The sequence below is a fragment of the Narcine bancroftii genome, chromosome 9, assembly GCF_036971445.1.
Source record: "Narcine bancroftii isolate sNarBan1 chromosome 9, sNarBan1.hap1, whole genome shotgun sequence".
NCBI classification, from domain to species: Eukaryota; Metazoa; Chordata; class Chondrichthyes; order Torpediniformes; family Narcinidae; genus Narcine; species Narcine bancroftii.
Window position 1 is genome coordinate 108356185 of NC_091477.1, and position 13168 is coordinate 108369352.

The 13168-nt window shown below is 39.6% G+C and overlaps 1 protein-coding gene across 7 annotated transcripts in view; it reads right to left on the minus strand.

The window, feature by feature from the left end:
- The window catches only part of LOC138742607 (disks large homolog 1), a 215464-nt gene that overhangs the window by 68069 nt on the left and 134227 nt on the right, over positions 1–13168 (minus strand). For 5 of the 7 annotated variants that reach the window (XM_069897250.1, XM_069897251.1, XM_069897249.1 and 2 more), the window contains one exon: positions 9099–9158. The exons of the other annotated variants lie outside the window; for them this stretch is intronic. In XM_069897250.1, the coding sequence (XP_069753351.1) occupies positions 9099–9158 (60 nt within the window). The remainder of the gene's footprint in view (positions 1–9098; positions 9159–13168) is intronic. 7 annotated transcript variants of the gene reach the window in all.

Below are 13168 nucleotides of genomic sequence, written 5' to 3' on the forward strand. Positions count from 1 at the left end.
TTTAAGATGGTGCTGAATTAGGGTCTAAATTGTCATTTTTATTGATTTTCCTTGTTTTCACTTCCTTAATGCTTGCTTAAGTGTTAATGGGATTCAATAAGTATCTGTTCACTAGTTTCTCCATCAGACTGGTGGAGACTAGTTTGTAGTAAAAACAAGTATGTGGTCAAGTTCCTTTATGAGTTCTTTCCCTATCCAACTGGTATTATGACGAACATCAGAATTTATTGTCATGAACAAGTCATGAAATTTGGCGTTTTGCGATTGAAGTAGATCCATAACACCAGAAATTAATTTAAACCATTGATATAAAGGAAAATAAAGAAATCCCTTGCCTTCTCAGTCAAGGCCAGTGACCCAACTCAAATGAAGTGGATTCCATCCTCGGCTCCGTCCATCAGTGGTCCACACTTGAACTCAGTGGTAAAGTGGGATCTCTGTGGCACAGCACTTGGCTCCTCCTTGTTTCTCATTGGTGCATTTCAATCAAGTGCCCAGTAGAGAAATAAGATGACCTATTAAGAAGCAAGAGGCCTCAAGGCTTGGTAATGGGTCTTTGCTGTCTAATATCAACGATCTGGATGGAAATGTGGCAAACTGGATCAGCAAATTTGCAGATGGCATGAAGGTTGAGGGTGTGGTGGACAATGAGGAAGGCTTTCAAAGCTTGCAATGGGATCTGGAACAGCAGGGAAAATTAGCTACAAAATAATGGATAGAATTTAATGTTGACAAGTGTAAGGTGTTGCACTTTGGAAGGATAAGCTAGAGTAGGACTTGCAAGGTAAGTGGCAGGGAAATGTAGAGTGCAGAAGAGTAGAGGAATCTGGGAATACAGATATGCAATTCCTTTAAAGTTGTGTCAAAGGTAGAATGGGTAATAAGGAGAGCTTTTAGCACATTAGCTTTCATGAATCAATGTATTGAGCACAGGAATTGAGAGGTTATGTTGAAAGTGTGGAATGAGCTGCCAGGGGAAGTGGTGGGTACAGATAAGATTGCAACATTTGAGAGAAATTTGGATAGGGTATGGATGGAAGAGGTATGCAGGGCAATGGTCTGGGTGCAGGTCGATGAGAAAAGGCAGAAAAATAGTTTGGAACAGACTAGATGGGGTGAAGGGCCTTTGTCTGCTCTGTAGTGTTCTATAGTTCTGGGAGCTTTACGCTGTATTTACCCATATGATTTTGAGTTGCAATTGCCCAAGGCTGCAGATACAGTGGAGATTAAAAGTTCATCAGTATGAATGTGTGCAAAAACACAATGCGAGAGAAACTCAGCAGGTCAAATAACATACTTTATATAGCAAAGATAAGGATTTATAACCAACGATTCAGGCCCAAGCCCTTCAACAAGGCATAAGCAAAATGTAGACAGGCGTCTGAACAAAATAATGTTGGAGATGGGGGGGGGGGGTGAAGGGCACAGGTCCACAGACGAGGTAATAGGTGGATAGGGAGGGAGGGCACAGCAGCAACAGGGGAAAAGGCATGGCTCTGTGAACAAATAGGGAAGGAGATGGAGAGCAGGAGGAAAGAGGGATAGGGTAGAGAGGGAGAATGGGGAGTGGGCTAGCAGAAACCAGAAAAGTTGATGTGAATGCCATCCGGTTGGAAAGTGTGTAAAGCTGAACCCACTTTGGATTTACTTGAAGAACACAAAAAAAAATCAGGAAAGTTTGGATTATTAAATTGAAACTACCTTGAAAGGAATTACCAAGAAGCTTTGTAGTTAATTACAGGCAAAAACAACCTACTGTTCCATCCTGGATCAAGTCCATTGTAACCCTTCAAATAGATAAAAAGGAAGTTTTACTTTGACTTAGTAAATGGATTGACCTGGTAACAAAATCAAACACCATTGGACAGCTGTTTGTGTCTATAGGCTCATCTCTGACTTATCCTTCATTAAATTACTGAGCGCCTCTAAACTCTACAGTGCTCTTCATCCACCAGGACATATGTTTTCTAGCAAGTACAAGATGCAAGGTCAATGGAATAATTTGAACTATTTCCTGCATTTTATTTTTTCATACCTACTTTAACAATTAAAACAAGCATAGTTGGAAGGTCAAACTGAATATAGGCAGATTGATAAACATCAGAGCAAAACTCTGCACTTAAGGTGACACAAATGTGCAAAGCCTGAGCAGCTCTGTGTCCAACACAATATTTACTGTGCACTTTATTGCACTTATTCCTGCATGTGCAAGAAAGAGTTAAATAGTTTGCTTCATCTTCGCATGAATAATCTCTGCATAATACAGATGTCAACACACAGGTCAAAGATACAAGGGCAGATGGACTCTAGTGACTCAAGGAACATGCTGTGACACCTTAAGGGAATCTGCCAGGGCCATCAATGCATGCGTGAACTACCCCAGGAAATTTACTCAAGACAGTAAGTAATATTTAATCTTTCTTCAGTGTATTCAATGCACTTCAAATAATATCACAGGAATATTTTTCCACATGGATCTGGCTTGGAAAGGCCTCTACTCTGAGTGCCTTGCACAATTTATTAATACTCCTACTGATCAATAATACTACCAACAAGCTTCTCAACAATCTGGAACATTAGATCTTGTGCAACAATGTATTCATGTTAATTAGCCATTAGTGGTAGGTACTTCAATTGATTTAAACCCTCTGAAAACTAGAGAGGCTGGAAGTCCAATTATCTCTGGATCAGATTGTGTTCCTCCAGGCCTGTGAAGCTTAGTTTTTTCTTTACAGTAACCAATAAATCATTGAGAGCACCTCATGTGATTTTGAGATGAAATTTTGGAACAGTGGTTCTCAACCTTCCCCCCCCCCCCCTCACATACCGCTTTAAGTAATCCTTACTAACCACAGCACACCTATGGCATAGGTGCTCTAAGTGCTGTGTGGTAAGTAAGGGATTACTAAAGATGGTACGTGAGTGGAAAAAAAATGTCAAGAGCCACTGTTTTAGAAAGTCGTACAAGAAAAAGAATAAATTTACCATATTTTATTTATCCAGCAGAGATTATGATTTATGGGGAAAAGAATTAGAACCATTGATTCCAAATATATTTATGGTAACTATCTTTTTAAAATTTTTCACACTATAAACCATACTGACCAAAATACATAGACATTTTTCTCTTGAATATATAGTCATTTTCTCCCCTTTTTCCCCCTCCCTTCCCGCCCTCACCCCCCTTCCCATTTATTCAAAGTTCAATCTATAAGATACATTAAACCCGTTAAACAATGTTGTCATTTAATAAAAATAAACAAGAAATTTTTGTCTTTTACTATTATATACTGAGTCAGTTCATTTCGTTGTCTTCTCCTTCTGTCATTTTAGGTGGTGGAGGTCCGTGGTAGGATTTCTCTATTGTATTTCATGTATGGTTCCCATATTTGTTCAAATATTGTGATGTTATTTCTTAAATGATATGTTATTTTTTCTAATGGAATACATTTATTTATTTCTATGTACCATTGTTGTATTCTCAAGTTGTCTTCTAATTTCCAGGTTGACATAATACATTTTTTTGCTACAGCTAGGGCTATCATAACAAATCTTTTTTGTGCTCCATCCAAATCCAGTCCAAATTCTTTATTTCTTATATTACTTAGAAGGAAGATCTCTGGTTTTTTTGGTATATTGCTTTTTGTGATTTTATTTAATATCTGGTTTACTCTATCTTTAAAGCGCACTAAATCTAATCTTCTGCATTTTCCATCTATTAGATTGCACAATCTGAATTGTTCCCAAAGCTTTCTAGTTCATGTCCGCATTAAAAATAAAATAAACAAGAAGGGAAGAAAAGAATAATCCTAGTCATGGAGTTAATCCCAAATTGCAAAACAAACAGTTAAGTATTTACATTGCAGTATTGAATTAACCATTTTGTGGGTTTGCTTTTATACACAAGATCACTGAATACAGTATTGAAAAGATGTGATGCTTACAGAGACCTTCATTACCTGTAGAAGAGCTCCAATGATGGGGCTTCTACCACTGATTTACAATGCACAAAAAAGTCTAATTTCTGAAACGGGTTTTCATGATATTCACATGTACCCAAGTTATAGTATGCAAAACAAGCTTTTGACATAACAATTCAAGGAGCTTTTGCCTTCTTTCTTCTTGTCTGAGGTTTCAAAAGGTGATCAAACAAATGTTGGTTATGTTCAATGGTGCAAAGAGCCACTCTGCATTTCAACGTTTTTGTAAAAATGGATCCCAAAATCTTTGAAACACTGACAGTCCCAGGCACCCAAGTTCAATCTGGTGTAGCCCAGGTAACTCTGGGAGTCTATAGGTTTGCTCTAAACATTGGTGAATATTGCACCTCCAACAAAGACCTTTGAAACTCGATCACTGTTCAGCCTTTGGGATGGGGGAGGCAGGGAACAAGTGGAGTGTGACGAGATAGGAAGATACGTTTTAAAAGGCTTAATCTCCACAAATTCATCTGGACAAATAGAAGCAGTGAACTTCCCAAGCAACATCACCTCAGTGTAGAGAAACACTTCCAGTTTCAGTCTGAAGGTCAAATAGTTACTCTATGCCCAGAACTTGCTGTATATTTCAGCGTATAAGTTGAGTAGTGAAACCCTAAAAAAAAAACTCAGTGTGGGGGAGGTCAACATATGTCTTTTGAGACATTAAAATTCACCAAAAAACCAGACTGAATGATTTGGCGTCTAAGTCAATGCTGGAAACACCTCCTCATCACTTGGTGCTGCCATAACCACTCCTACCTGGGACTCTGAGGTCACCATCGCCGATCTTGCCTAGTAGGCTGAGGTTTTTTTTAACTTTATTAATTTACAGCTTTGTTACTTGCAATTGGGTGTTTTAAAATTTTTTGGGTTGTTCCTGGGAGGCCCAGGTAGCTGACTTGTACACTGGATATAATATAAAACTGTTAAAATGAAACTAAAAAAAAGGGGGGGGGGGGGTTTGAGCTATCTGCTGGTCGACTAATACACTGAAATATACGGTAGTTGCTTTGAATAGAATGGTCATTGTAAATGTTCAGTGCTGTTATTAAGTCTCTTGTTTATTAGTGCAAGCAGAAATCCAAGATTAGTACACAATGCAACAATAGGCTTGACTAAATTAACTGATGCACATCTTCCCGTTAAAGGAAAACATTATTTATTAGCAGGATAAATTAGCTTTTCCTGCAATTAAACAATAGATGAGAGATTTACTATTGAACTGTTATACCAAAGTGACCATCAAAGGGACAGGGTATTCCTTTCTCAAGATGAATGAATAGATACAAAGTCAGAGTACTCTAATTTACCTTCCATTTTCTAAAATTGCTTTTTGATTGAGATAACTGCAACTATTGTTTTTCAGAAGTGTGGGTTTTCAGACAACATTACACACAAGGAAGGAGGATGATGATGGCATCACGAAGGTCATGAGGCAGCTTTCCTTGGTCCCAGCAGAGCTTGAAAAACTCATGCAGTTTGGCATGCAGAGTTTTGCCGCCAGCCTTCCAGACCTCTGCTGCTTTGCCATTTTTCAGTTGTTCAGTTGCCTTATATGTCTCTTCCCGGGTGAGGACCTCATCCGCTCTAGCCTTAAGGGCTGTTGAGGGAGCTGGAGCAGAGCGGATTCTTGGACTGAGCGTTGGCACTGAAAAGAGATTGGAAGTGTTCTGACCATCGGTTCAGGATGGAGATCTTGTCGCTGAGGAGGACTTTGCCGTCTGAGCTGCGCAGCAGGCTTTGGACTTGGGGTGAGGGGCCGTACACAGCCTTTAGAGCCTCGTAAAAACCCCTGAAGTCGCCAATGTCAGCTGAGCTGGGTTCGTTTGGCGAGGCTAGTCCACCACTCATTTTGGATCTCCCGGAGTTTGCGCTGAAGATGGCTACATGCGCAACGGAAGGCTCGTTTCTTCTCTGGCCAGGACGGCTTTGCAAGGTGAGCCTGGTGGGCAGCTCGCTTCTTTGCCAGCAGCTCCTGGATTTCCTGGTTGTTTTCGTCGAACCAGTCCTTGTTTTTCCTGGAGGAGAAGCCCAGTACCTCTTCAGTGGATTGCAGTATGGTAGTCTTCAGCTGATCCCAGAGGGTTTCAGGGGACGAGTCCGTGAGGTGGATTGCATCCTCGAGCTTTGCTTTGAGGTTTGCCTGGAAGTTTCCTCTCACTTCATTTGACTGCAGGTTTCCAACATTGAACCTCTTTCTGGGGGCTTTACTGTTCCTGGGCTTTGGCTTGAAGTGAAGGTTGAGCTTGCAGCGAACCAGCCGGTGGTCAGTGTGGCATTCCACGCTGGGCATGACCCTGGTGTGGAGCACATTTCGTTTGTCTCTTTCTTGCACCAGGACGTAGTCCAGGAGGTGCCAGTGTTTGGATCGGGGATGCATCTAGGTAGTCTTCAGGCTGTCCCTCTGCTGAAAAAGGGTGTTTGTAATGACAAGCCGCTGTTCTGCGCAGAGCTCCAACAGGAGGAGCCCATTGTCGTTGCACTTGCTGACACTATGCTTGCCCAGGATTCCTGGCCAGGTTGTACTGTATTTTAAAGTCTACTAGAATCTTCATGAGAGATAATGGCCCATCAAAATGTCTATGGCATTTTACAGTGAGAAGTTTATTTGCACCTGCTCTGTTTGACCTGAATCAGTTAAATAAACCTGCTGTGATGGAATTAACTGAGGATTTTTAGTTTACAGTTTCTGGAAGAAGAAGAACGGGACCATTAGAAGGTGCACAAAATCAGTGAACCGGTGCGGACTCGAAAGGCCAACATGGCCTGTTTCCGCTCCGTAAATGGTTATATGGTTAAGTGTGGTTTGGTGTCTGATCTGCTCTTGGATACAGCCCAGATCTTGAACTCCCAATGATAACTGACAGCTGCAGTGAAGGTGGAAGGCATTTAATCTGTACTTGCTCTGTCAGAGAAATCCAGCTTGTTCCATTTTCCAGACGTGACTGTCCCGTCCCATTTGGACCCCTCAAAGCTAGACCCATTTCAGACCTCTTCACACTCAAACAAATTTCAAAAATAGCATTCAAATGGACTAAGCTGCCACAGCACCAAAGGGTTGTGTCTTTAGCCCCCCTGCTCTACTTGCTTCACACCTACGACTGTGTGGCTTGGTAAGACAGTACTATTTATAAATTCATTGACAATACAACAGTAGTGGGTTGTATAAAAAGGGGCGATGAGTCAGCATAAAGGAGGGAGCTTGAATGGTCCACCAACAACAACCTTGCACTCATTGTCACCAAAACCAAGAAGCTGATTGTTGACTTCAGGAAAGGAAAGTCAAAAGTGTACAATCCAGTGACCACTGGGGGAATCAGAGGTAGAGAGGTGACAAAATTTCAATTCCTGGGAGTCACGACCTGGGAGGATCTTTCCTGGATCAAACACACTAATAGCATCATGAAGAGAGCATTTTAGCACTTCTACTTTTTCCAGGGAACTCCCAGCCCAAACTGTTTCCACTGCAACTTTTAGGAAAGAGGTACAGGTGCCACAAGACTCCCACCGCCAAGTTCAGGAACAGCTGCTCCCCCTCCACCATCAGACTCCTCAACACCAAACTCAATCAGGGACTCGTTTAAGGACTCACTTTATTTCTTTTTTCTCTCTGCATTGCGTTTGTTTACATTTTTTGCAGTACCAGTAAGTAGTAATTCTGTCTGTCCCACAGGAAAAGGAATCTCAGGGTCGTATATGATGTCACGTAGGTACTCTGACAATAAAATGGAAATCTGAATCTGAAATAAATCTCAGAATGTATCAGATTAGAACTCTGAGTAATGCCATGTTCAATTATGAAATGGTGAGAAATGCAACAACTAACAATATTCCTTTCCTGAAGATGGAAGGGGAAACATACTTGCACAAGAAACAAGATCATGTTTATTCAAAAGAGCCAAACAGATGATGCCTTTCAGCTTCCTCCTGAGAATCTAATGATCATAAAGGCCAGTCTCCAGCTAATTCAATTCACTCTGTGTGTAATCAATAAATGACTGAAAGAGCAGCAAGAATTATGAGGCTGTGCAACATTCCAACTCCAGAACAGGCACAGTCTCTTGCTAAGTTGTTCCACAATAGTTAAAACTTACATTTACTTAGCAATGGGGAAATTTGCCCAAATGTGTCCTATTCACAAAAAGTAGGACAGATCTGGTCTGCTTAATGATCTCCCAATTGCTCTTCTTTCAATTATTCAAGAGATGGAAAATGTCCTTGATGTTATTAACCAATAGCTCTCAGTTGCCTGTTTGAATTGCATCGAATTGGTTTGCTCCAGAAGCCATTCAAGCAATGTTTCAAAAATTAGAGCATAGCCTTTTCAATTCCCTCCCACACATCTCTAAACAACTGAAGATGCAGCCCATCTATTTAAGTCAGATAATCTTTTTTGTAGCCCCTTATCAATTTTAGATCATCCAACATCTTTCTTTGCTGTGTTTCAAGCAATACCTTCTTCCCTGATGATTCATGTAAAATATTAATCTTACATTTCAGTCATACTCTCTGCTTCACAAATAAACATCCTTTTTGGTCTCTGTTCGCCACTCTTTTCTGATCACGTGCCAATAGAATGGTTTGGATTTCATTTTGTGGAAATTGACACACTTTTCTTGTGTTCTCCTATATTTATCCTTTCCCTCTAAACATTCTTCAATTAATCTGGCATCAAGGACGAGTACTTATTTATTTCTGCTCTGTTTTACTATATCTGTTGGGCATTAAGTTCACCATGAAAAATGTACATTAAAGATCATTTGAAAATAACAGAGGCATCTGCATATATTATAGAGCATTCAGGTTAGATCAGCCATTCTCAGTAGGGGCCTTATGACCCCCTTTCACCCCCCCCTCCCCCCACCGGAGGCCACAACACATTTAGTAAAAGCCTTGTTCTCTTTTCACCTCATGTAACATAAATATTTTTTTAAAAATTATGTAGTCAATTACAGTGTTGGTGCCACGCAATTGCTCAGAAAAAGGAGGTGTAATGCGCTCCTTCCGTCCGGTAGCCTACAGGTCACCCTGGGCAAGGTGTAGGACATGTTTAGCTTCATGTGAAGCCATGGATTGCAGATTCTACAAATTGGAATTTATTGTTGTAAAATTACAAACCTGGGCAGATGAATCTGCTGATCAATGGCCAGGGTTACCCATCCAGTATGGACACTGCAACTGAAGGAGGCAACAGGAAACCACTTCAGTATTTTTCCCTTGTATAATCATGAATCCAACATCAACTCTGGTCTCAAAACAAAGATGAAGACTTCAAGGAGAACAGAGAAGGCAATAATTCTGAGGGTCAGAAATCATGATGGATGGAGAGACATGATCGCGCACGCCAAATGGCAAGGCACCTGAATGACTGTGGTCAATAGCAGACAAGTAGGGAAGAAACCAAAACTTTACAGTGAAGGGGGCCCCTAAATCTTTTGCAGAATCCTAAGTGTGCCATTGCCAAACTGAAAAGAGGGAGAATGGCTGGGTTAGATTTTTTTCTCTTGGAATGTAGCTGAGAGTGGTTGTCAAGTAAATTCAAGTGAAAAATGAAAAACATACTGGAACCTGAAATAAAAATAGAAAATGCTGTAAATTTTCAGCAGATCACGCAGCATCTGTGAAAAGAGAAATAGGGTTATGTTTCAAGTCAAAGCCTCTTCATAAGACCAGAAAAAAAAACTATTCAAATATTGTTGCTGGTTTAATTAAAAGTCTAAATAGTTGACAGTGGAGAGGCAATGATTGCACATTCATGTTCCTGTTTAGGACAACAGACTGAAAGTGTATCCATGAAGCTTTGCTGGAAAGCAATTACATGCCACGGCGAATTATCACATTAAAACTATGAAAGAGTATTAATAAAGTATGCATCCAGAATGTTAATAAACCCAAGTAAGTGACCTTCAGGCTGAATTGTAGAGAGTGTCACAGAGATCAGCAAATCAAATCTGATGTGAATATGGCCACTTCTAATCTATATCTCCGTGGATCGATAATTGGTGTTTTTTTTCTCAACAAGCCCTGCTCATCATACAACTTTATGAGGTGCTTGGCAACTTGAAAAGATGTATCTAGCTGCTTTTCAAATTAAGGCTCCATCCAAGTTACATTACATTTTAAACCCTTTATTCACATTAAATGCAGATTTTTAAAAAACATCAAATGTTGTGATTTCAAACAAGAACTATCACCTGGAGTCAGCTTTTATCACCTGGAGTCAGGTTTAATTTGGTATCAAAGCAACTAAACTATAAAAATGCAAATAGCTTTATATCCACATGGCCTAAGGGTAGAACCGATATTCTGTGCAATTTTGTTTTTTACCCATGCTATCACCAAGAACCAGCATTACCAATAAAATTTGGGGTAAATCATGAATTGTCTCTCCCAAAAGGTGACAGGACTCTTGATCTCTATCTTTGTAAAACTCATCTTTCCTGATTACTTATCTTTGTACAAAAAACAAGGTACTGCAAAAATACAGGTGCAATTACTCATCCCATAACCATCTACTGATTTCCTGGATTATTATTTCAATTAAGATGATGGTCCGGCAGAGAACTAATTTTCATACGACATTTATTTTAAAATTCAAAGTATTTTTACCTGCTGCTGTTAAAATGTTAACTTTTTTTAATGAACCATTACTGTGAATTCTTCCAATCACATTCAAGTGTGTTAAAATATAAATCAAAAAGAAAGTATTAGATTCCTGTAAAGGTTAACAGCTATTACTATATTAGAATACCAGAATGAGCTTTTGCAAAGACTGATTGAACAGGTTTTTGAAATTTTATTTTGATTGCAGGTAACATTCAAAATAGCTAAAATGTAATTACTGAATTTATAAAATAATCTTTTGCTTCATCCCTTTGGATTACACTATTGTGTTGAAGAACACAATTGAATTTCTGACATGTCTTGTTGCTCAATTTATACCTCCACACAAATACTTCTCTTGTGGAATGGAGAATTTAAATATTACTTATAATATATGTTAGGATGATGGGTAGATCTGATAAGATAATTTAGTTAAATATAATTCCCCAGTTTTCTTTACCAGACAAAGTTACAGATTACTGCATTGGAGACTGCATAACATCAAGGTCAGCTTTCTGCCGGAGCACTCTGACACTAGATCCCCACGGCTTTGTTCTGTGCTCCATTTCCAATCAATACTCCATGTTTGCTATGGTTTCTGCCACAATCTTTCACAAAACATTCCAAACTCTGATAACCCACTTGGCAAAGACATTGCTTACATCATAATTTCAACAACTCCATTCATTCCAGTCAGAGCAATTCCAGTATTTGAAAACTTTGCAACTGTGATCTAGCATCCTCCTGCATGCACTCTTCAACACAGGTTTTCGATCTAGCTGTGGGCCTCTGGAGAAACAGGCAATACAGCTGAAAGAAATGCATGAGGTTTTATATAGATTTTTCTTTTGAAACAAACTTACGTTATCAGATTCTTCTCATTTCTCATCTCCCTAGCTAGCCTGAAACTCAAGGTCAATGCAGTGCCTTGCATGACAGAACATCATTACATGGTAGAACTAGAATACAAGACATGAAACAGCTGCAGAAAACTTTGGCAACCAGTTTGCCCTGGTTTAGCTGGCTGTAAACTTCCCAGAACCTGCCACTCAATGGCTCATAGAGAAATATCTAAACAACTCTAAATCTGTTTAAAACTAAACACCTAAAAGTAAAGCACCTAAACCTTTAAAGAATTAAAAGTATTGAGCTCAATTACAAGTTTCTCAATGCTTACCTTGCTCTTGGACAGCTATTCCTCTTCATTCAACTTCTGAAAACAGCTATATCTATAATTCCTGCTTCAGTGAGCAGACTCCTCGAGTTGTGTGTGGATCTGATGTTGCAAGTCTGCCCTCTGGTGCTGGACTGCTTAAAGAATCCAACATCAGGATGCAGACTGGAAGACCAGCCAGCACGTTTGAGACTTCACTTGCTCATTGGAGTCCTGCTTATCAGCATTTGGAGAAATTCCAGCAGTTCTGCTCAGAACTGCCAACATGTCTCTGCAGGACTGGCCCCAGTATATATTTCGACTTCCAGGTTCTTGTCCGTTCATGTGGCTTCAATACATTTCTATTAAATGCACAGTTCCACTTCTTTGGTTTTTTTTCCTACTTTGTTTTCAGAAACAAGAGCAATTGCATTTTTTTAAACAAATAAAGGCCAAGATGGAGAATAATTATTTGGGCTAGTGTAGTAATTTGGCTTTTTTCAAGGAGTCAATTGTTAATATAAGCTCATTGAGTTATAGGGAGAAGTCAGATAGCCTTTCTTAACTGGAGAGTGGGAAGGTGTGAAGTGACCTGACAGAGCAATATAAATCATGAAGGGTATGGATGAATTCAATGTTCTTGGTCTGATTGCCAGAGTCAACGATTTCAGATCTGGATGCTATAGGTTCAAGATGAGAAGGAAGAGGTTTAAGAGGGATCCAAGAGTCAACTTTTTCTATTCAAAGGGTGGCCTGCATCTGGACAAGCTGCTAGAGGAAGCTATAAAATGGGTACAAATTTGAATTTTTTTGCAGACATTTGATGGATACATGGATAGGAAAGGATTTGAATGATGCAGGCCAAATGCTGGCAAATGGGACTAGACCCGAATGCCAACTTGGTCAGCATGGACGAGTTAATGGTTTTCAAACATTTTCCTTCCACTCACATACCACCTTAAGTAATCCCTATGCCACAGATGTTCTGTAATTAGCAAGGGATTACTTAAGGTGGTATGAGCGTGGGGGGGGGGGGGTAGGGAGAAAGGTTGAGAACCACTGTGACTCAACTGTTACTGAAGTAGTCTGCTTGAGAAAAAGTCATTGGCCCATTTCCTTTGGAGTTATGAGTTATGAAACGGTGCACATAACGAGTCAATTAGGTACGATTAAAACTGTGCTTTTCAAACTTTTTCTTTCTGTTTACATACCACCTTAAGTAATCCCTTACTATTAACAGAGCACGTATGGCATAGGGAATACTTTAAGGTGGAATGTGAATGGAAAGAGTAAGTTTGAAAACTGAGTTAAAGGGTTTATTCCATGCTGTATGATTCTATAGCTAAAAATCCAGCAAATTCAATTCATGGTTTTCTAACAAGTTCAAATTATACAGCAGAAGGAAAATTTAAATTCAATTATTTGAAAACTT